The sequence below is a fragment of the Megalops cyprinoides genome, chromosome 2, assembly GCF_013368585.1.
Source record: "Megalops cyprinoides isolate fMegCyp1 chromosome 2, fMegCyp1.pri, whole genome shotgun sequence".
NCBI classification, from domain to species: domain Eukaryota; kingdom Metazoa; phylum Chordata; class Actinopteri; order Elopiformes; family Megalopidae; genus Megalops; species Megalops cyprinoides.
Genome location: NC_050584.1, coordinates 16,485,439 through 16,510,361, shown reverse-complemented (window position 1 = coordinate 16,510,361; position 24,923 = coordinate 16,485,439). Strand labels below are relative to the sequence as shown.

General features: G+C 42.9%; 1 protein-coding gene across 1 annotated transcript in view; it reads right to left on the bottom strand.

Moving 5' to 3' along the window:
- The window catches only part of stau2 (staufen double-stranded RNA binding protein 2), an 83,199-nt gene that overhangs the window by 45,169 nt on the left and 13,107 nt on the right, over positions 1–24,923 (bottom strand). The window contains exons 6-9 of the mRNA XM_036517437.1: positions 14,128–14,287; positions 9,526–9,633; positions 1,794–2,006; positions 1,068–1,205 (exon numbers count right to left, since the gene is read on the bottom strand). Coding sequence (XP_036373330.1) covers positions 1,068–1,205; positions 1,794–2,006; positions 9,526–9,633; positions 14,128–14,287 — 619 coding nt within the window. The remainder of the gene's footprint in view (positions 1–1,067; positions 1,206–1,793; positions 2,007–9,525; positions 9,634–14,127; positions 14,288–24,923) is intronic.

The window sequence follows — 24,923 nt, the reverse complement described above, 5'->3', positions numbered from 1 at the left end:
ATGCCTCCTTAAAAGAAGCATGAAGAATCGGTTTGAGCCAGTATTGCTCTGCGCTCTGAAATGCACTCTTCCTGTGAAAGGAGAGGATTACTGGGCAGGAGACAAGGAAGTAAACCTCACAAAATGCTTTCAGCACGATTCGCTAGGCATTGGGCTAGAGACATACAACAGCCCACCAAATTATATTATGTCTGATTAACTCCTTAAGGTCCACATGTGAATATTACATGTCTTCCAGCAGAAGCCTTATACAGATAAAACCTGTTTTAAAAAAATATGCTGATATAAGAATGCCCTGTGACGACAGTGGGAAGTTGTTCTCCTACACATACATGTATTCCAATGAAGTGAATGGGCCTGGCTGAGACGAAAAGAGCTCCAGCATTTTGCAATATGAATCCTCCTCATTGTGGACCTATGTCATTCCTACACCATGAAGTCAATGCCTTACTTCACTGTAAATTAGACAGCTGGCAAAGACTGCTGGCATTTTTTTCCTCTGCCTGCTAAAAAAAAAAAAAAAAAAAAAAAAAAACAGAAATGAAAGGGCCAAATTGCATGTGTTTCACTGAGCGACTATGTGGCAAAAGTTTTAACTCTTAACAAATCAAGGTGATTTCTCCATCTGAGGGTGAGATCGTGGGAGATGCCTGGCAGCTTGACCTGGTTGCTGTGAAGGATTTTCACAGCGCCGGGCCAGGTGCAATGTAATGCTTTGGCCCTGACACAACGGCTCACTAACTGCCCCCAGCCCTCCTGTTTCTGCCTAGCCTCTTCGTCCTGCGGCCCAACAAACAGCGGCGCTTGCATCTTCAGTTTTGCAAACGACCCAGTTTTCCACTGGTTTCAAAATACACACCAAGATACCATAGCCGTGATTTCCTCTCTTATGCTATTGCCCTCTACCAGTCACAGCAGCCTCCCTTATCACCTCCTGTGTACCCTGACTACCCCAAATGCGTGACTGCAGGCAGTCTATGTCAGTGCTGCCCCAGTTCTGAAACGCGGTAATGGCGCTCGTTTCTGGGGCAGCCGTTAATGATGCCGCTGACGACGCATCCCGTTACCTGCATGACAAACTCCCTGCGGCGAGGCATCCCTCTCTCGGACAGCAGCACGTACTCCGGCTCCTTCTCCTTCCTGGCCTGCTGGATCTGCGCCAGGCGGCTGATGGGGTTCATGCCCTGCCCATACTCAGGCCCGGTCTGCCAGGAGAGCAGAGCGCACGGCCAGTTGGTCACACCACACAGTGTCCGATAAACTGAGAAGCCACCATTTGTCATGCTTCCCCACATAAGCACCACTAACGTGTGAGACATGAAGTTGTGTGTCAGTTTGCCGCTAGACTAGCTAAAATGAGTCTCACGTTGCTGCAACTCGGGTTGCAGCGTATCGTCCTAATTAAGGAATTTCATTTGTACCAAAATTATCAGGTTCAAATCCCCTGCAGGGCCATGCTGTTGAGCCCTTGATCTAGGTACACGACCATGATGTATCCTCCAGAGTTAGTCATAGGAATTCCATTGAGAGTAGATGCCATCTAACTTCACCATACAATTCAGTATGAAGTATACCTAAAGATCTGTGGCTCAACAGGCAGAGGAAACAAATCAGACACTGTTTGTACTACACAAAATAAGTTTAGCACATCAGCTTTACATCGGCACACAGAATGCTCATTATGCTCATTATGGAAACCAAGCACAGCAGGCTACCCCTTCAAGCACAGCGCCACTTTACCCAAAGCCACTGGCACCGCACAGGTCCTGCATGCATGTGATGTGGCTGCTCACTTTTAATATGGTCTTGGGCCGTTTCTTGTAGTGCAGCTTGGGTTTCTCCACCACCGGGAGGAATGGCAGCTTCTGGAGGTCCTGTAAGACGGAGAGGGCCGCCCGCTTTTTGGAGAGCTTCTTGCTGTTCCCCTCTCCCTCGGCTGTGAACTCCCCTACGGTGACACGCGTGAGGAAGCTCTTCATGTGTGGTGGCCCGCTCTCTTTCAGGACCTGGAAGGGGGAGAACGTCATGTTCTGAGCCGCTCGCTGGACATGTCAGAGGCTGATATACTTTATGTAGATGTGCAAATAAGGCCTGATTGAGTCCCACCCACCTATCAAACTCCTAGCCCTCAGGGATTTGAAAGGATCATTTTAAAACCTGCTGCCAGCAAGCATTTTTTTTGTCAAGGATGCAAACAATCATCTTAACACTTCAGAAGGAGACAGAAGCCCTTACTCCAAACAACTGCAGGATCATCAAGGACCTTTCGACTTAAGCAGATATGTATATACATGCACATAAAACAGAATCACAAATTATATACCAAACACGCACTCATCCATACAAATATTTGAAACACATTTATAAGAATCCCATCTAATGATTGCACTGACTGCTTTGCATAATTCCAGCCACACACAGCCACACAGATGGATCGGTATTAACTTACAACATGCAGCTTTAAGCAGTATATACAGCCAAATTACATGTACATGTACATATGAAAAAACCCTGCAACTTCATTAAACGTCGACATGTTGGCTAATTAGCATGACGCATTAGTGATCTGAGCGTGGGATTGACATTTCCACTTTCATTTTTGCACCTGGCTTTAAAGGAATTAATGTTTGTAAACGTAAAATGTGTATAGGCACGAGATGCAACCTAATCAACACAGCACTCTTAGCTGTGAGGCACTGTTAAAGCTTTATTTAAATCACATAATTATGCAGGGGAAATCAGCATGCCCAGCAGGCCTTTTCAATTTAAAGGCAGAGTGCGAATCGAAAGTGAACACTTCGCAGCAGAGCACCTGGTGCTCTTGATGGCAAACACACCGCACAGCACGGGTGTAAAGTGCATCTTATATTCCTGAGCGATGGTTCTTGTGATCGCGGCTCTATTTTCACTCAAACACCCAGGACCTCGAATCAGCTGGGAGAATTAAAATAAATAAGCGATATCCGGCCCGGGTGATGTCATGCATCTGCAATCACGTAGACTTCCTGCGTCTGCACCAGCTTGTCACCCTGTAGCAGGTGAGATACGCTGAAGCCTTAAAGAGATCCACCTGGGAGATCGTGTTTCCCATGCATGCTCTCTGTGCAGTTCCCTGCCAGTTACTATTTCAGGGGCCTTTACCCTTTCCTAGCTCAAATCTGAACTGAAAGCAATCCCTCTCAAGGGTGTTCCCACGTCCCGTTTGCCCTCATGACAAATTTGGCAACTGAACAAACACGTGACTGTGAGCAGCTTCCTTTCCTTGTCGTGGACCAAGTCTTCGGCTGAGACCAACTCAAGGCAATAGCAAAATGTGCTGGCGACAGGCCCTAATACCTCTGTTCTCCTACCCTTACCTACTGTGAAAGACCATTGTCTACTGGATTAATTTAAGGTGCAGTTCCAGACAGATGAACTCAAAAGCGTGGCTTTGGAGGATCGCAGAGATAAGGGAAGACTAAGAAAGACAAAACCTGTCAAAACAAAATAATAGGATTAAAAAATTAAGTAGAGCTATCATGTCCTAAAGGAACCTAAAACAGGCTTAAAAATATATTTTTTGGATATTTTTCTATTTTTTATTACTGTATTTACTGATTTATTATTTACTCTATAAATTGTCCTCTAGCATAGACTACAAATATAAATCGTCTCCTGTAGAATTTTATGGGGTTCTGGCACCTCTGAGAGTTTTCACCATTCCTCCTCAAAGAATTATTCTAGGTCCTTCAGATGTGTCGGTTTCTATGGAAAGCAGTTTATGAACTGCTTTCTTGAATTCAGACCACAAGTAGTAGGTTGGAAAGCTGAGATAGCCGGTGGCAAGCATTTATTTTGCGCTCAGTTCACCTTTTCTTCTTAGGTCTGGATGCTCTGGATCACCTCCATGCCAGAATGTCCATTTTCAGCCAAGCGAGAGGTTTTTGGCAACACTTTTGGCCCACATGTCTTGCTGTGAGTTGGAGTTCATCTATTTTAATAAGGACTCCAGGACGTGTAGATGCAAAACAACCCCAAAACACAACCCCCTGCCATGTTTTTTTTTTCATAAGCTTCACTTTTTTAGGCACCAAATATATCACTATGAGCAGGTCCAAAAAGCTCAGTTTTCATTCCATCTGATAAGATGTGCTTCCAATTGTCATTCAGATGAAGTTAGCTAAATTCATGACTCCTCTTTCTGTGGCTTGCCTTTAGAACAGGTTTTGTTCCTGCAACTCAGCACTGAATGGAACAATCATGCAAGCGACTTAGAGCAGTGCTTTTGACACACTGCATCCTGAAAATGCTAGGTTGTTTTGGAGATCTCCAATTGTAACCCCTGAATTTGGGGTTGCCTCTCACATTATTTTTCACACAGGTCAAGTTCTCTACCTGGCAGGGTTGCCACTGTACCACTAGTCTTAAATTTCTTAATAATGGACAAAACAGTGGAAAGTACGAGATTCAGCTTTTTCTGAATTCTTTTATAGCCATCTCACAATTTGTGGAGGTCAATGACCATTTGTTTGCATTTGCTGGAGGGCCCTCTGACCTTAACCTTGATAATGCATGTCACTAATTAATTTCTTGTGTGTATCACTTCCTTTCATACCCTAGGGAAACAGCAATCCTGATGCTTCAGAAGCTTTCAATGAACTTCCACATGCAAGAAGACAGTACAGAGGTTTTTAAAAGATTTCATTAAAAAAACACCTAAAGGTATGAATAAATCTAACCCTCTTTTCAAGAATAAAATGCATTATTTGCAACAAACTGAATTTGTTCTGTGCAATGATATCAAAACTTTTTTAAGCAGTTTTTCTTTTAGATTTTTTTTTACTTCATGTTGAGTCAGGACTATGAGTAAATATGGAGGGTGCTGCATATTTACATTTAAATTTACATTTATTCATTTGGCAGACACTTTTATCCAAAGTGACTTACAAGTGAGGTATATGTTGTAAAAATCATTAATTAAACAGTGATATGAATAAACAATGAAATGAAATAAATGTAAAAGTATGAATAAATGTAATTCTGAAATAGAATTCAACATTTAATGATTAAATTAAACATTATATATTTCATGATCAAATTATTTAATTATACTGTGTAACTTGTTCACTTGAGCTGAAAAGTTCTGGTATATCTAGCAGTGTCAACTGACTTAGCTGAACATTTACCCTAAATGCTAAATGGCAGTAATTCATGTCCTTCATGGGCCTTAGGAACCTTAAATATTAAAATGAAATACAATACTTTTGTACAATGCAGCACCAGTTGCTACAAAGTCATCAGTAGACAACCATATGAAGCCAGTAGTTGGACAGCTGTGTACTAAACAAATAAGTAAATATATGCATGTTAAAAAGCACTAACCACCAAGCCTTTTGCATTTAATAATTTTTCTACTAACTGAATTTTGACGTTTTGCCCTCCATACAAAATTTTGACTGCATTATTGATTAATAGTAATTGATTTCTTGGTGCAAAGAAGACAAGGTGACCACAGCTCACCACGTGGCACAGACATCAAAAACAAGAATTTATCATCTGACAATATTTTAAATATATAGTACAATCAGTGTGCATAATATTGACTGCTCTACACATACTTTTTAGTTTAATCTGTCCTCCTTTTCACAGTAATTGATCTTCCTCTAAGGCTTGCTTATCCAAGGATGGGTGATTTGAATGACGAGAATATGACATACTTTTTTCTTTTGCACATGTTTTTCCCAGAACAGAAAGAGTATCTTTCCGATTAAGCTTGCCGGCTTAGTAAAGGCCTTGGTGAAGCCTAAAACCAATAACCCCTGGCTGAAGCCAGAGTCAGCCTATAAGGATGGTTCTGTGGAATACAAAAGAGCTTTGTGTAGATCCTCACAATTGGTGGGACACGAGGGACACCATAATATTTACAAAGCCTTGATGAAGTGGACCTTTTGTTAACTTTCAGAGTTACATCACCGGATGGATTCTTTTCAAGTGCCATCATTGCCTTGGTGTTCTGCTACGTGCTTAATAATTAATCACACCTGTGGAAAAATATGCAGTATACCATGTCTCACAATCTGGTTGAACCTAGAAATTACCCGCAAATTACTATATATGTCTAGTGAAAAGAGGTATCCTCTTAGCAGGACTAGAATGGCTTGATGATGAAAGTCCATTGCGTAATACATTGTCATATGCACACGATCTCATCAAATGGTGTACTTCACAGTAAGAATGAGGAAATTCAAAATACATTACTTTCTATGAGACACCACAATTCTCTGCAAAGCATGTGATTAAAACATAAATGTGCATACTGACTTTATTTACAAAGAATCAACTGAAGAACTGAGGGGGAATATTCTTTCAAACCTGAGCATGCTATAAATGACTGACAGAACTCAATAAAGTGCCTTTTTTTAAGTATATACAAGGGCAGCCACATTGTATTATGTAAGTCTGGCTTTGCTCTCCGTCTACCGGTGTATCATTTGATTTTATTGAAGAGGTTTGGCTCCAGAAAGGAGGCTCGCCGTAACCTTATCAGGCATTCAACAATGCTGTGGAGACAAGACTGGAGAGAAACGAGGGGATGAAGCTCGCAGCCAAGGCAGCGCTAGTCTGTAGGCTGGCCGCCCGGCAGGGTTTGGGGTAGGAGCCTCTCCAAGGTGGGTCCCGGTCTGCCCCAGGGCTGGTGACGAATCCTTCTGAAGGTTTCACCAGACACCTCAGGTAAAGGGGTGGGGGTGGGGGGGGGGATCAGTGTGCAGGAGGGACATCTTGGCGGAGTCGTTTGTTGTTTGATGGCGGCAGACTGACTAGCTGCAGTCAGTGTCCAGAGACGACACAGAATCCCGCGTCGGGCGATGGGGTTTCAGCGATGCGTTTCCCCCGTCTCGCACCGGCCAGCTCCCTGTCTGCTCTCTTGTCTCACACACCTGACGGAATGGATCATGTGGTAAAAAGGAAGAGCGCTGTAACTCGATGTTGATCTTTCATCTTTGCGCATGTGGGGAGCGTTGCCGTTCCGAGTGTATGAGACCCGCGCTACTTTGTTTTCGTGAAGAGAGAGGGTATCAGGCCCTGTGTGACAATGTGGGTGACTGATACACTGAAGAATGGCTCTTTTGTACAGTCTGTGGGTGCTCTTGCCCTGAAGGCAGGTACTTATGCGCATGATGGGTGGTACTTGGCCAAGGGCTCCTTCTCTTATATCTGAAGGAGTCATACAGTTTACAAACACAGAATGTTTCTGTACTGCATACAACACACACTCACATGTACATACATAGATCTCATCTGTTTGACGTCACCCGACAAGGTTCTCAATATGTTTTTAGCATATTGTTTTTGTTACAGAGAAAGGAATTTACTCTCACTGGCATGATTCATACAAAATACTTAGGTTGTATCAAAACATCAAAATGTTTTTTTATTTGGTACAGTTTCTGCAAGCTCCTTCATGCACCGAATGCAAATGTTACATTGTTATTTGACACAAGGGCAGAAGCCTTCCATAAAGGCCCTTCCACATGAACGACGACAAGACATGGACGTCACAGATGAACGGCTGCCAATGCAAGGGCAAAAAAAAAAGTTTTGTGCAAAAGGATTGTCTGATTTTGGAACCCTGAGGAAGGGCTCTGTGTAAAGATAGCATGCAAGGAGATGGCACCCCTTCCAAGTCTGCGTCAGGAGTCTCGGAAAGGAATGGACGGAACGAGGGCGGGGCACCAATTGAGGATTACGCTTTTGGAGACGGCCATGGAAAAATGAAGAAAAAAACAAAGGTGCAATGATTAGGAAACTACTGTAGACTGCAGATTTTTTCCCTTGAACATGTCTGCAGGGAAATGCCAGGATTGAGTGGGAAATTACAAAAATAACATATCTGCAAGACAGTTTATCTGCTTTTTTATCAAAGGATGGGTGAGGATAGTCCAAAACAGCCGCCTCCATGCGGTTGGTTACTATTAACCAAAGATTGCATTATTTCATTCACATGACATGACTTTATCAAAGGTTTTATCATTAAGCATCCCTATTGATGAATCAAAAATTAAATCCAGCAGGCTTTAACACCTCCACTTAAAATAATCCCTAATAACTCCTAATGTGATCAGTACTCAAATGCAATTTTGCATTATCCCTTTTATCTTAATGAATCCTTTTTAAAATTTCCATCAATATATTAGTGCACAACACATGCCCCAATAAAACAGACAGACAAGACAGGACATGGACCATACAGGAAATGCACTATATGAGGTCATCCTCTGCGGGTGAGCAGAAGCCCAACTGTTTGAAAGGTACAGAACAGGACTTAGGACTGTGAAAGTACCAAAAAAGGAAATGCATGACTATTCAATGGATAAGGTATAAGAAGGCTATTATGTTTAACACTAACATGGTGGACAGCTTATATGGTCACATACTGTGTAAGGTAGTTGCATGACTATATGCAGAAGTAATAAATTAGTAACTGAAAAGTTTCTCAGGAGTCTCTATGACCTCTGACCTTTTCACAACAGGATCATTACAATGCTTGGGAACAGGGAGGACAAAATTTGTGCTGTAAAGTTTCATTAAAATCCACTTATGAAAGGTCATGTTAGAGACTGGAAATCAGAAGCCTTGGTGAAAGTGACATCTGATATTGCTATCTGGAAACTCAAAGAGTTGGGGTGAGACAACAGTCATGGGCAGCATATATGTCAGGTTTAATCGACAGTCGTGTACAAAAATTTTAAGACCAAAATTCAGAGAAAAATGTTAAGAGTCCCTGTCACCTGGAAATTTGACGTTTTGACCAGAACAAAAAAACTATTTCTGTGGACTAGTTTCAATGGCGTGTTAGAGGCTGAACTAAACCAGCAAATGACTGAAGGACAATCTGAAAACATAATGCCACTTTCACCTTGGTCAGAGGGGAATAAAACCCCCTGCAAACCGCAAAGCCTTAAGACACACAAAACAAAAGGTGTGTTGTGATAGCAAGTGCCCTTGTGTAACTAGCGTTATAATGAAACACAAACAAGCACATAGCTAGGAGGCACCTGAAGTCCTAAAAGCCCATTAATCCAGCAGATTCCATCATGGGAAAGGATAGATAGATGGGAGGACAACAAATTCCTGCCTTAGAAAGCTCTTACACAAGACAGGGATGACCATACACACAAAACTCTGCTTCACAATGCCAAAGCGCACTTCCAGACAGAACAACACGCCCAGAGTCCACTCCCAGAAATCCCTTTCAGTACCTGGAATATCACAGAGTATGTGAAATAATCTGCCCATGTGACATCCGAGATGACTCTGCTAAAGGTAACCTTGTCAAAATCCTCAGACCACAGAGTGTGTGAATCAGGAAGCAATAGCAGACATCTATTTTTAGATGTTTCAACAGGACACCATTTTGACAAGGCTAATTTAACAATAAAATGTGCTTTAAGGACAAATGCCTTGTTTTGGTCTGTTTTGCCCCTCCACCCCCTTTGATGGGCCTTACGCTCAATGTGATGGCGTTGTGAACGGTTTGGGTTTTACCTCGAAAGTGACAGGCATGTTCCTCTTGAGCGCGATCTCGTACACCAGGCTGATCTCCGACTTGCTTGCATCACTTGTCTCCTCAGCCTCACTCTTCTCCTCTGGGCTCTGAAACAGTTAATTCAGTGACGCCAAGGACTGGAAGACATTTCCTGTTGCAGCACCACATCCCAGAAGCACGAAGCTCACTTTTTTAATGTCAACATTTTCCCTCTCAACACTTTTCTTTCTTTATGGCCACTGGCCAGCATATCCTCAGATAGCATGCTTTGAGGCTTTACACTGGAGTTGCATAATCTGATGTTAAATCTGACACTGCAACAGTAAATAACTGTGCGAGTGTTCTGGTGCAATGATGTGGCCTTCATGTGATTTCAATGTGAACGATGTTGTCTTCGTCAGACAGAGTTCACAGAGTATGGGAGCGATGAAGTCAGCCGATTTAACCTGCTGAATACATAGTGGAACTGGAAGTACAGTCAGTTACTTGAGGGCGTCATGGTCAGTAATTCAATTAATCTGATCCCTATAACTGATGCCAAAAACGGTTAATGAATATCCAAGAACCCATACGCTTAAAGGACCATATAAAACATGCATGCAAGAACACAGTGATATACTTATGCTGATTACAATACATTAGATCATGCCAAGTACTAAAACAACAAAGCAATACTTTCCAGAATAAACATGCCTAATCAATGCACTGAAATGCCTTTTATTATTTAAAGACAGCTAACAGATTATGTCTGCACAAAATGTGCAGAAAAACTAAAAAAAGAGTAGCCACTCATCTGTTGTCTTCAACCATAATAGAAACAAACAAACAAACGAAAACGCATCGGTAAAGACCTTAAATCCATCTCACCGCAAGATATTCTGTCAACAATTTGCTAGAGAAGATCATAATGCAATTACAGAATCACTCATAACATTCAACAGCAGCAAACAAGAATTAAATTGCAATATTACTGCACTCTGAATTTTTGGGACCAACGATTCAAACAGAAATATGCTCTGGGGAAACTCTGTGTTACCTGATTGTTTCTCATGTTGTGTGCATTCTGCTGGGTACCTGTCATAAATTAAAGGCCATTTAAATTTAATGAAAAAACTATTACAAAATATGAAATCAGCAATTAGCAGCACTGACAAAATAACTTCCAATACAATTGATGGAAGCTGAAAAATAATGCTGGTATGATAATGGTAAAATTATCCAGTATACCCTGATGGCAACATGTGAAAGAAAATGAATACAAATATTATAAAACTTCATTTGACCAGGTTTATTCAAGTTAAAATTATATTCAAATCAGGTTATCACAAATCAAATGACAGTATGTGACTTTTAGTCAGTCTAATTCAGTCTGGTCATGTTAAATTCATATCCACATCTGACTACAGTAAATCACAAGAAGGGAAAACCTGCTGCCAAGAGCGAGAGTAGCGTCATTGAAGTAACCGTAATGTCGGACCTCTGGAGGGGGTGGTGGCAAAAGTCATAGTGTCATAGTGGTACTAGAAGAAAAGGGTTGCATGTTGAAGTCCAAGGTGGACCACTTCTCTTGCACTTCTGAAAAAGGCATTTACCTTTAATTGTTTCAGCAAATACAGACAACTGTATCGAAGGATTTCTTCATCTGTAAAATGCGGGATGCACCAAACAGAGATATCTGCTAAGCAAATAATTTACAAAACATCACAAAGTGCCAATGTAATTTTAGTCAGGTTAAGTATTTACAGGTCAGAAGCTCAGAAATGGTCTGTTGGTCAGTGCTGTCATCACATGATATGGTGTTGTGTTGGTTTTATCCATACTCCTACTTAGATAGTTTATCATCAACAGTTAATCCAAAAAAAACAAGAATAAATTTCACTTTCTGAGTTGTACCTCTATGTAAACAGTATTATTAGCTACAATCTTGTACTCTCTCCAAAACAGGAGTAACTAAAGGAAATGCAGAAGGGTTCATACCTCTTTCTTAAACTATTGAGCAACCACACTCCAACCTATTCATACACATGATATATACTGATGTAGGCAGCACCAGAGAAGCTCATCTATACAAATGGTCTGGGTTCAGCAGTACCTGAGCAGCGGGTGTCAGTAAATCAGCTGAAAATACAAAGCATAATACTGGGCTGCATCAAGAATGGCACACATACAGCTCAGAGTGCATGGAAACCAGGCTCAACTTCAGCCAACTAGGTGGGTAAACTGCCAAGTGTACAGCTTCAATGACAATTTTCCTGAAAAGCAGACAGTACCATTCCACAAGGCCTTGAAGACAATCAAACATGGCAGGGAGGGACCAACTACTGCAACACTTCATGTTAGTTGAGTGCTATTGTTATTACGAGCAAGGCAAGACTTCAATCAGAGCAGGTACTGAGTAAAAATACGGTATGCATCATATCAGAAATGTAACAGTGAAATGAACAGGACAAGGTAAAACATGCCTTCTCCAAATGGAATGCAAGTTAAGGAGGAAATGATGCCGTGCCATTATTTAAAAAAAAAAAAAAACACATTATTTTCTTCAAACACCATAACTAAGTAATTGACCGCATATGGCAAACAAAGTTGTATTCTGGAAAATAATCCCACGTGATACCCACTTTTTCATGAAATAATCTGACATTGTTCATATCTCATTACCATCATGCCCCTGAGATCCTCAGCTCAACCTCCACATCCATCATCGCTTATTCATCTGCGTCTGGGTTCCCACACACAGCGCAGGGTCAGTGCACTCTCTGCCGCGATGCTGACGGAGGCAACCTCCGAGGGGACGCTCTCAGCTTCTCAGAACAGGCCGACATCCCAAATGGGCTCCAGACCTTTGATTGGCCATTTCCGCGCCTGTTTTCATGCAAGTATGCGCAAGCTGTGCGCTTAAAAAGGTGACCCATACAGACAAGTGGAAACACCAGGATACTGGGTATTACTGGCCACACACAGGCACGCAAACATGCACCCCGTGGTTTAAAATCTACCTTTTGCCCTTTCACCGGTACACACAGCTCAGTCCACACACAGGGGTTACTCCTGTACTTAACCGATGGACTTCAGTGCTGCTGGGAACCAAGCTCTGAAAACACTTGTTAGCACAGTTTGCTTTGTTTAGAATGTGCATGTACAGTGACCTCACTAAACCACTGCTGGCAAACACATGACAGTCTCTGTCAATTCACCCACCATGGGTAAAATAACATTCCATACTAGTTCCTTGCTGTCTCCTACCCAAGTCATATCAGAAAATGTTAAACTATTGGGATATCTTTAGTAGTCGCCCATGACTGCATAAACTGTATTCACAAAACTACAATCGTGTGCATGGTATTCTATTTTCATGGGACTATTACACACCACAGCATCATGTGAATCATCATTTGGAGAGTGCATCTCACTGTGACCCAGCTTCTGCTGTTCATAGCTCTGCCAAAGAACATGTCATATATGTTGCACTGCACACAGCCTGCACCCCCAGCTACTTACACCAGGGCACAAGCAACTCATTGGAAAGAGCACAGCGTCCTGTGTGGTTACAGAAATGAGATGTGGCCCTGACACAGAGATCAGCCCAACTGTGAAAAGAGGAGGATGTGAAGCAGCTCTGTTCAGACTGTAGTCCGTGAACTCACTGCACAGCAGTCAGGAGCATTCAGCACACGAGGCCCCAGCGATTATACCTGTTCATAGACACCACTGTCTCTTCTTATGCTATCTGTTCTCCCTCACAAATAACAGGAAGCCCATCTAAAGCACAGGAAGTCCACCCTCAGTGGCACGATGAACGCAGGGTTCGCTTATCCCTGACAGCTGAGTCTCATTTTGCGGCGAAAGAAAGAGTAAATAAGGTCACGGTTTGCTTCACGACGTCAACCGTATAGTGTGGTCTGCGTTCGCCCTGAGCGATGGGCCGTTTCTTCTGACTCACTTTCAGCACAGCGTCCAGGTGAATGCTTTCCAACACGGCATTCACATGGGCAACTTCAGAGAAACATCAACAGTAAATTAACATGAGTGAGTAAAGAAAACATCTACATGTAAACGTAGCTTTAAAAGTAAGTCAGGGCCCGCACCCGTTGTGCTCACAGACCGCATGAGCAGAATGGGGCTGACAGTTTTCTGAAGGATTGTAAACAGCAATAAACACAAGCCAAAATCAGGCTGAAGATTATTAGCCTGCGGCGTGCATGGAGACAAGGTCCTTCAATTTGTAAAGCAATACACGGAAGCAGCACACGACAAAGAAGTCATTATGAAAACAAGTGCGAGACAGAACAAGCATGATGCCAGCAGGTCTTAAATAACCGCCGCTGCCGCCAAGCAGTTTTGGAATAATGTAATTTGATTTCCGGTGTAGAGATAATTGGAAATGTTAGCTCAACAACATGTCAAGTAGAAAAATTATTTGGTTGCATTGTCTGGTACGTATATATAATTTCAGCTTTTTTCCTCAGAATTCCTTCAGATAGATTTGTTAGGTTGGGATTCTCCATGGATATGGGGGCGGTGGGGGGTGGGGGGTGGGGGAGTGATGAGGGGGGTCCTTCCAACCAAATTGCTAACAATGTTCATTTTGAGAGGATTACCTGAGGTGCTTTCTGTGGAATGGGCTCGTTACGGAGGGCTTGGAGGGCTTTCATGGCCGCATTGTGTCGAGCTGCCTGTCGCGTCCGCCCCTCTCCGATAAACTCGCAGTTCCCAACAGTCAGCTGCACATAAAATATCTTAGGCACTGGGTAATGGTACCTACGTTGGAAACAAGCCAAAGGGGAAAAAGAGAGGGGGGAAAAAAAAAACAAAGCTTTTGATTTATAAGAGGATTAAGTTATCGAAACTTGGCACTTTTATTACTGTACACAACCCAGACAGGAAAAGATAGGCACCGCTGTACTTATGCTGAGGGACCAAGACCACTGACAGAGAGTATTTGAATTTAGTAAGATTCATGCCTTCGTGTGTGCGTGTGTGTATGTGTGTAGTGCTTTCCAGTGGAAATGTGAGCACGAAATAACAAATGAAAACTATTATTTCTGGGGCCGTGGGGAGGGCTCGAAAGAAGAAAGTATGCACGACACCATGAGCGCAAATGCAATCACAAGCTAGTTAAGTCCTCCATTGCTGTGCGGGCTACTGCCTTTAGAGAGTACTTTCACTACATTTTCTCGCCCCTATTGTTCAGCCACAGGTTGCTTCAGTGAGGGAGAGGCTGGTATTCCTCAGCTAAAGCTCACCTTTAAGTAAAACCTGATAAGGATAAGGTAAATTTAAATGACCAAAAATATAACACCTGCACTGTAACAGAAAGAAAACAAGAAAAAGACTGTACATTCCCACAGGGGAGACGCATCAGTCTGCTCGTTTCTGCCATTTGTTTATTCCCATGACTATATGAGTGCAGTTCCAAGCGTTCTTTCGAAGTCAGTGGGTGTCTATGTTCACAATGGCACACGGAGGAGTCCGTCAGCCCTTAAAACAACTGCAAAAGAGCAGATTTATATTGGGGGAGTCTGAAGCATATTAGTGGAGTTATTAATGTTTGAGAAGAGAATAGAATAACAGACCTCCACTTCCACAAGGTCAATTACATAACAATAGCTGGTTGCCTACACACTGAAATGGTGGCTCCCCGATGGCTCCGACTTAAGGAACGCAAAACAAAAGGCGGCAAACATATATTCCTTCTTCTTTATCTTAACTTTGGCTCGCCCATGCAGAGCTGTCAGGGTGCTGCTCATTTTGCAGATTTAGAGGACTGCTTGGACTCTCAGGCCTAAAGGCCCAATGTGAACGAGACCTTGCGGCACAGCGTGACCCAGAGAGATCGCTCCGCTTCAGAGCTTTGTCTTGGGGACAAAAGTGAAATCCAAAAATGTTATTCCTAGTAATATCTCCGTTTATTTAAACAATGAATGCAATTGGCGAATAGTACATTTTGAGTCATTTTGCAGCTTATTCCAAGAAAAGTAAATACACTGTACAATTGCACAGCCCCTGAAACACAGCATCCTAAAACCTATCTAGTTGTGTATTTTACCATTAAATGAGAAACACAGGGTAAGATTGACAGCTGAATGCTAAGTAGTGGAAAAATAATGACTTTTGGGTTTACAAACAGGACTAATATCTGCAGCAATAACAGTGTAATGGAGTGCTTTCTTCTGTGGGGTGACAGCGTGCTTTATGACAGTGTCTAAATAAAGCAAGTGTCTCCATTGCAACGCAACGTAATTCTGGTCAAAGTGGATTCTTGTTGAAATACAATATGAAGATAACTGAATGTGATTATCAGATGAGAGAGCATTACACAATTTCATTAGAAATTAAGGCTCCAAAAGCCACTATCACTGGGGTATGCAACTACTAAGCTTGCGGAATAAGATGCTTATCTTATGTACACACACAGACATTTCGGTGAACTTGCTGAAAGCCATTTACTGTGGAACGTGATATCGGCCCACTTACAAATAATGATACCAACTGGATACATATGGCAAAAGTTACGATCATGGGCACATGTGAAGCCACCGGGAAAGACTAAAGAGTTGAATTACATGCATGGATAATGAAACACAGAAAGGAATTCCTGGCCAATAAAAGTACATCATATTAACTTCATTCCAAACTGACTGGAGGCATTCAAGAAAACCCAAGAAATAATGAAAAACGGCCAGTGTGCTGCTAAATATATCAGCCAAATCCAATTTTACCCTTTCAACTAAGCATTTTCCTATGTATAATACCAAAATATTGCTGATAGACTAAAAATAAAAACCTCCTCAGCTTCAGATCTGACATACATTTGTAGATAAAAACTTGGGATGATGGGAGTTGGCCACATGTGTTGGCTGGTTTTGGTGCAGTGTGAAATCCAGTCTCCGATTTCAACACAGGCCTTAATTACCCCAGACTGGTGGGAGTTTTTTAAAAAACGAGAGCCCTTTCAACACGTCTGTAAAAGTGTCACTTTCCTGCCAGTGCGCTGCGTTCCAGCACCTTCCGTGTCTCCGGCACTGCTCCTCGGTGAGTCAGCGCTTCTCTCCCAGCACTCGGGAAAGGGAGCTCGGGCCACGGCGGTCCACCGGCTGGCTCGAGCCGCTCCAAGGGCCGGGGTGGGGGTGGGGGTGGGGGTGGGGGGACTGGCCTCGCATGTCAAGCGTGGCCTGGATCTCGGAGGAAATGCCAAGTGCAACATCGGACCCGGCCAGAATCGCTGAGCGCTAATCGGCACCACAACGTTCTGGTTACAGGTGCAGGGGAGGGCGGCCGCGGCGGAGCTCGCAGGAGGCCCCCTTTGTGCAACGTGGGAAAGTGGCTGCTGACACAATGCGGCGCATTAGGCCCAATAAACAATCGCACAGCACCAGCGAAGGCCCGTCTGGTCTGAATTAGGGAGAACGCGATCCAGACTGGGAACACCTAGGGGGTGGGTGTGGAGAGAAGCCCACCGCACTGAAAATGATTGCTGTCTTGTGTGTTTCCTTTTTTGTATGCGTGCGTGATGCAATCGCCTCAGTCGGATGTTAGCTCTCTCACTCACTCACGTATCTGAAGCCACACATTTCATTGGAACTGCTTTTCATGCGGGCCACAGCCCAGAGTAATGGTATTAAATCTTCATCATGCAGCAGTGCTGTGATATTCCATGACTTATGACTGATTGAGTCATCTAAAATCTAACTTATCAAAACCAGCCAATGATAAACAATCGCCTTTAACGGCCAGTGTTCTGTGTTCACAGGTCAGTGGAATTACTTATTCACTCTTGAAACTCAGACACTGTAGCGCTCCAGGTAATGTGTTCTCACGAAACAACAGAACGCAAAGGGATCCATCCCTGATTTCTCAATGGCACAGCTACGTCCATTCAAAATATACTGTAGGGCTGCAGCAGAATACCAAACAGGGTTGATAGCAGAAATATCATTCAAAGCATACCACCTCGGTGCATTACCATGCAACCCATGTGTTATGCATTACCATGTTATGTAAGACAGAAACCCCATGCATTAATCAATTCACAATCTGCAAATGAAGGCAAAATGAATTCTTAACAGGATCCTCTCATGCATGACTAATATGCGGCCTTAATCTGTTTGTATAATGAATCGGTATTGTTGGTTTAACGGTAAACACGAGTCATGTGGTAGACGGAAAAACTGAACAACTCATGGCACAATAGCAGTGTGTGGTGGGGGCCTCAAACTGCGATAATTACGGTCCCTGTGCAGTCCATAATTAATATTCCATTCTTCAGATCAGTTACAAAACAGGGACAAAGTTAAACATATCCATGTGTTTTTTAACAAAACTTGTGTTCTTCTAAGTATAGAAAAAAGTAACTAAATTTGAAACCTAAATGTCATTGTTGAAAAACCCAACACCAGAACCTAATGCCTTCTCTAAACTATAGAAACTACAGTTGTCCTGGAGTATGGTGTCATTCATGGAGCTGACTGCCTCTATGATTGCCTGCTATGAAATTCTGAGTTACAACATTATAGAAGAATGTTGCTATTGGGGTGCCAAATATTCTACTGCATTCCAGTTATACCTTTTCTGATTTTCCATGTGCCATTCGCAGACGCTGAATAATACGAGCATACATGAATAACTGAGTTTTTACTTGCAGGCTTCAAATCTTGTACGCTTTCCCAAACTTGCTTTCCAACCTGTAACGCAACATTAACGCACAATGAGGCAATGAAGTCCCGTTCCCATGAGCAGAGGTATCCCTTCTGAGTTTACAGGCCAAACAGACGGACCCTTCAAGAGTCTCGCAAACAAAAATGCTGATCAGTCACCTGGACAGGCCTTTTCAGATGATGCCAGGCACGGTGCCAGGGGCTTTATCAATCTCGGGAGAGGTGGGCTCTCCATCCCACGGCCGGGCTTTCCCACTGATGCAGCGGCATGTCTCAACGCCAGTGTTTGCAGAGCACGCTGCGATGCTGATGACTTCCATCCATCTCTGGGCTTCATTACTGTTACCAGGGCGGCCTGTCACTGCTCTAGTCTAACATGCAGTACAAATGGGACTCTCAGCACAACCGCTTTTTCCCACATGCACAGACAAAAAGCCCCGGCAGCAGGAAGGTGCTGTGATGTGTCCAGCTAGTAGGTCCTATACAACTATACTGCTTGAAAAACACAACCATGTTTTTAATACGGCAAATAAACACGACAAAGCGCAAAATAATGGAATATTAGACTGCTCATTAGCTGTAGTGTGTACTGAAAGCAGATATCTGTGGCACAGTTCTCATACAAAGAGCACCCCTCTGTAATGTGACATCAATAACTGAGAAACGGTGATCCCTGATAAGTTGCACACAACTACTCTGTCTGTAGTGCCTGACTGCATTTGAGCTAAACACGGATGTCTCTCCACAATGCACAGTGCACTACAGAAACATTCACAAGCTATCCAACAGCTTAGACACAATTGGAAATAATACAGGAAAAAACAAAATGGCTCACTGTTTGAGGGGCATTGGATGCTTAGGGGAGAGGTGAATTAGCAGGGATAAGCTGCCTGCTGCTGGTTTGTGATCCCTGGACTAAAGGCTGTGCAGAGTTGCAGTTCATAATGGCAGCATATCTCTGTCCCTACATGTCTCCCTGCAAGACAGAACCAAGAGGCTTTGCTCTGCTGTGACACAGGACTACACAGCTTCCACTGCAGCCAACTCGTCCCTTAGATCAATAAAGAGGAAATGATTTCGTTAGAGCTTTATAAAAAAAAAAAAAAAAAAAAAAGCAAGTGACAACATTGGAGCAAAAAATGTGATGCTATTGATCGCCCCCTCCAAGTCGCTCATATCCTCGAGTCCTGCCATGGAGATTAACCCTTCCTGGCCCCCGGCTTCAGACGGGGATTGAACTCCTGTTTGGAGCACAGTATCACAGTTTGCTGGGAACATGAGGACAGACTTGGAATCAGTCACACCGGCCCAGCTGTAGATCCTATCCCAGGACCAGAGCTTTTGTTTTTATCTATTTTTTTTTCTTCCCCCCAAACTGTTTTTCCCAAAAGTAAATGTAGAAAACATGCAGCAACAAAATGAGCTCATGTAACAGACCCAGGGGGCACAAAAGGCCAACTGTCAAAGGGTGGGATTCACTTCCAGGAGGTGGTGCCACATGCGGTGGACACAGGGTGAGTATTTGGAGAGGAAACAGAGAATTTTCCCGGAGGCTAAGGGGTCGAGGGTTTCTCAAACCTCCAGTGAAGAGGTGAGTAAACGTTTCCTTGTCAGAAAAAGGCAAGGCAAAACGCAGCTCCCTCCCTGTCTGTCTGTGGTGTAAAAGCCCAGCCAAACGCTCTGGCTTTTTTCATGCTGTCACAAAAAATATATATATATATAAATACATGCCCGAATGAACTGAAGTTTCATAGTTTCATTCAGTTGTTACCTTGGCCTGTTCACACCAAAACCAGGGCTCTTAGAATATCACATGGAAATATTAAGAAGTAAAAAAAACAACAAAAAAACCCCCAAAAAACTAGCCCCTCAGAAACAAACAGGTTAAGTATGTCTCTGCAATTCAACACTGCAGTTGAGAAGCATGCAGATTAACAGATTTAACCCAAAAAAATAATCACGTATGAATACCCCACTTATCTTACATTATATGTATCTATATGATACTGATTTAGCCACTATTAACATGTTCCATTTGACAAAAGGATGCAAAGTTGCTATGGTTACCTATGGGAAAACAGGTAAAATCTTAACCTATAAAAAAACTTTTTTTCTCTCAAAAAGTCCAACCTTGCCTTGCAAATTAATTTTAAATCCCCTGCAAGGGGCTGGTACAATATTTATGGGGTGAAAACATTAAACTCATGGTTTTGCTCTGATTTTCCTCTTCTGAATGGGCATATCAGCAGTAATCCACACATGATTACTTACTGTGTACCCTTGCAGGCAGCCAACATGCTATCCTGAAAAAAGAAAATTCCCGACTTTACTGGAAAAAGCAATAACGCTGAGATGATTCTGGATTCACTGCGTTATTAGACAAACTATATTTTCTAACTTTCACAGGACTTAAATTGGGATGCTGGGGCACAAGGACTCTGAATGTATATTTTATAGTTTATACTGCAAAACATAGCATTAAACGGGGGGTAGGGGGGTGGGGGGGTTAAATCAAAACCATTTCTGATCCCTTTTTAATCATTCATAATTTCAGAAGTGTGCAGCAAGATAAAAGTCAAATCCTCCCAGGCATGTTTTGCTTTTAATGAGCTACGCTGTACATGGAACTGTTATGGAATATGGGCTGGAGATTTCAGTACAGCACAGAGGAGATGAAGACATTCAAATTCATACAGTCTGTACAAAGCAAAGCTGGCCATTAGACTGGTGTAACCATCACCGAGAGCTCTCTGGACTGCTTCACCTCGTACTTAAGCTCCATAAATGACTTGGCACCCGTGTGCCGTTCTGGTGACGAGCCCAGTCAAACCCCTTCTATCCTCATTAACGATATCAATTTTTATTAAGCCCAAGTTTTATTGTTTTCATTAAAAGCGCAGTGACTGCTTTATTCAGAGACGGCTTTCTGATAATTACAAGTGGCATTTATTAGAATATAATAAAATATTTTAAATAGGAGCTGATGTTCACCGTACTTTAGCTATGTGCTCGACAACAATTTTGAATATTTAACGTGAGGACAAGCGAGCACTAAAACCTAAAGATTTATATTTTGCCAGATGTCGTCATGTCATTTGCCTTCCAAAACGCAGGCCTCCTGAGAACGAAGGCCACGCAACTTAAATTACTCGTAACAGGTCAACATCTCGCTCTTTGAAGTAGTTTGTTGAGTGTATCTGACTTCCTGTATGCGTCAATGAAATATGCAGCTTTAAAACTGGCAAACTGCCATTCATGTGAGAGCAGCCAATTCTATAGGCTGTCTGACGGAAAGAGGCCATTCAGATTATAGATGTCTGATTAGCGCTTGGTGTATACGCTGCCAGACTTCATGATTTAGCGAATCTCTTTTTTTTTTTAATTCGCTGGAATGGCCCAAAGCAACAAAAAAAAAAAAAAAAAAAACAGTCCCTTTCGCAAATAAACGTTTGCAGAGAGCGCCCGGCAGCTGCTGGAGGAAAAGACTCCAAGACTAACTGTGGGGAGGATGCACACAGGGTTATGGTAAACCAGTCTATTCCAACATGTACCACTCCCTCGCACTGGCCAGATAAGTGGCTGTTTGGGGGAGCCTGGGAGCTTGGACCCACTTTGGGCTGCTAGATATGTGTGTGGCGAACAGAAACCGTCTACTACAGGCACGGGCAGAGAGCCAGCTTCCAATATGACTGTGAGCGAGAGCTGCCTTAATTAACACTAACAAACCGCAAGCGGCGAGCTTTGTACAACGGGAGCTCGGCGGATGGCCTGCACACCCATCTGACCTTCAGCAGTGATGAAGTGGCTTCTTGTCCCCGATGTGCAAAAGTGGACTGATTTGACCCCGACGCTCGCCGCGTCAGGCGGCTTAAAAGGGAATAGTCATTACGAAGCTTGGAATCCTTCAATTAACTTCTCATTTAACACGCTTACGTAAAAAGCGCTGTTCGCATAACTGTATTCTCCCCTCTCTGGGGTCTAATTCAGGGAAAGGGGTGGTGGAAAGCCACCCAAAACGATGCTTCACTTTGTAAAACCAGCATCTCTGATACTCAACCATAAAACATGCAAGAAAATACTATGAAATGATTTAAGCCACGGAGCCCTCAGCCCAGTATAAACCTCCTATGCATTTGTTTATGTTGGAACGATGTTCAATATCTCAATGCACTTGAGCTTGCTCAACAGAATCTCGCTTTGTGTGGTTTGCGTTCTGTTTGTACAATTCCCTGGAAAACCGCCAGGGTAATTTATGTGAAATCTATCTTAACACACTGGATGTGCTTCTTGAGTAAATAAGTGATTACTCCGGGAGACGTTCCCGTGAAGACGGCCTGGTGCTCATAATGATGGTGTTTTTATAAACTGTCTCTAAACTGGAAGATCTGGCAGGCCCACTGCTCTTGGCAGCAGATCCGTGTGAAGATATCACAGCCGTGCAATGCTCAATCGACAAACTGTATGTGCAATATGCTAGCTCTTGACCAGACACACTGCAGGCCCCGTGGCTGGACACCGCTTGCGTGTTAACTGGGAATGAGCTGATTACACTTGTTTGCAATTTCATTTCAGAGATTTACACAGGGTTTCCCCTCCTTTTGTCTCAACTTCTTTCCCTCCCTCCTCGGTGCTGGAGGCATAGGCAGAGTTTGTTTTCAGGAAACTTTAGGATCAGGTACACAGCTAACCTGGCTACACAAGACCTTTCAGAGATATAAGGGTTAACTTGAAAGTCCTTCAAGTTACTTCAGTGGGCATCATGTGTCACCCACTTTAGACCAAACGCCAGACCACATTATCTGAGCACTGGCATTGTAGAAAAATAAGGAAGCAATTGAATTCCCTCTCTCACTAACAGATGTTAGCACAAATATTCAAGTGGCGTGCCTATTAGTAACATAACCGCTACCCTCCCCCAGGCATTCTACACAAAGGATGACAGAGGCTTGTAAATGTGTCTAAATTTTGCACAAATTCTTGGAATCACAGAAGTGTCTAATTTGAGGGCTGTGTTTGAGCAATAGAGCAGTATTTCCCTCCCCAGGATAAACAGGAATATTGACCAACACTAATGCCACCCACGGCTGTATCACAAAAGCATGGGTGTGCCATGACATTTGTGTGTATGAGGGCGAATCTAACACTCCCAGCACAGCAGAAGACATGGGCCCTGATGCTCTGGGGATATGGATAAATGGGGAAACTCCCTCACTTGTCAAGAACAAGGAGATACACCCTTTGCACAACACTGACAGGGTGACCTTTTTTGATCTTTTCCAAAGCAGAACATGCGCTGACTAATTTGCAGAAACCCCTGAAACAGTCGAATGACTTTCAACTTGCTATTTATATCACAATGTCCACATAAGCCGCCAGAAGAACTGCTCTTCAGTGTCACTATCCAGGGTTTACATAATTCATTTCTTCTTTAACAAATGTCTCCACAGAACAGACATCTCTATCTCAATGTATCGGCTGCATTTAATTGAGTTTTGGACATAACATTTCAACTGTTGCTGTCTGGCTGTTACTGGTAGCCAAAGCAGATAAGTAACTGTGTACTTCTCAGTGATGACCTGTAATGGCATAAAACAAATCACATGGAATTACAGAAAATATCAGGAAAGGCCGACTCTGCATGGCAAAGAGTTCTGAACAAAGGTACGGAGCCACATTTCTTTGTTTCATTTTCATACCACCGTTCGGCCTTTACTGAATAACCATGTCACTTCAATCACTAATACAAGGTCATAAACTCTTTAACACGTGACCAGTGAAGAGAGAGAAGAAAAAAAAAATCATAAACTAAGGGTCACATTTCCTCCTTCTGGTCTCGTGTGGTGCCCATGCACGTTTTATCTGAACAAAAATCAGCCGGGGGATGCTGATGTTGTCTGGGTGGTGATGTAACTTTCCATGCTCGGGCCTGAAGTGCCTCTGACTGAGCATATCCTCAACAGAGGCAGGATCTTACAATGGCATACCCGGCTCAGTATCAGACCAGGAAATATCATTGGAGAGCCCCCTCGATAATTATCGTCATTATTATTCCAGCTGAGCAGGCCGGGCTGACATAATGTTACAGTCATATCCAAATGAAGGTGGAAGGCTGAGTCCTCCTGGAATTATCCCGTCCCAGTTCCGAGTCTGATGGAATGCAGGCTCTCGCAGACGGAGGAGGACGTTCTCCCAGAACATGTAGTGGGAATCGGGCCAAGCCATGAGAGCAGGGCTACATCAAACTCATCATCAGTGCCCAGCGTTTCAGCTCACTGAACTGAGACCACCACACTTCTTTCATACCTTCCTTACCGTGCGCACTGGAACACAGGCCAGCTAATATAACACATTAAGATTATTAATATTACCCTTAAGGACGTTGTGTCATGTCCATTTACTTACTGTCGCTCAGTTTCATCTAGCATAGATAACGGATAGCACACCATTACTGAAAATGATTAGCAAAGGCATTTAACTGATTGGAAAGGACTACACCTCATGATGGATCCTGAGCATCAAGGCCTCATTTTAAATTAAGCTTTTTTTTGCATTTGTAATCCTACACTCTTCCCATCTCTGACTTAATCAATATACAGGCACACCACCATACTGACTAAAATCAGAAATTAAGCAGCCCCTGCAAAAAAAGGAAACAGATTTTTGCAAGCTTCCTAAAATCTTATCCATGCTTATATTTCTCATTACTTCAGGCCAGGGAAGTATTAAAACTGAATACCATT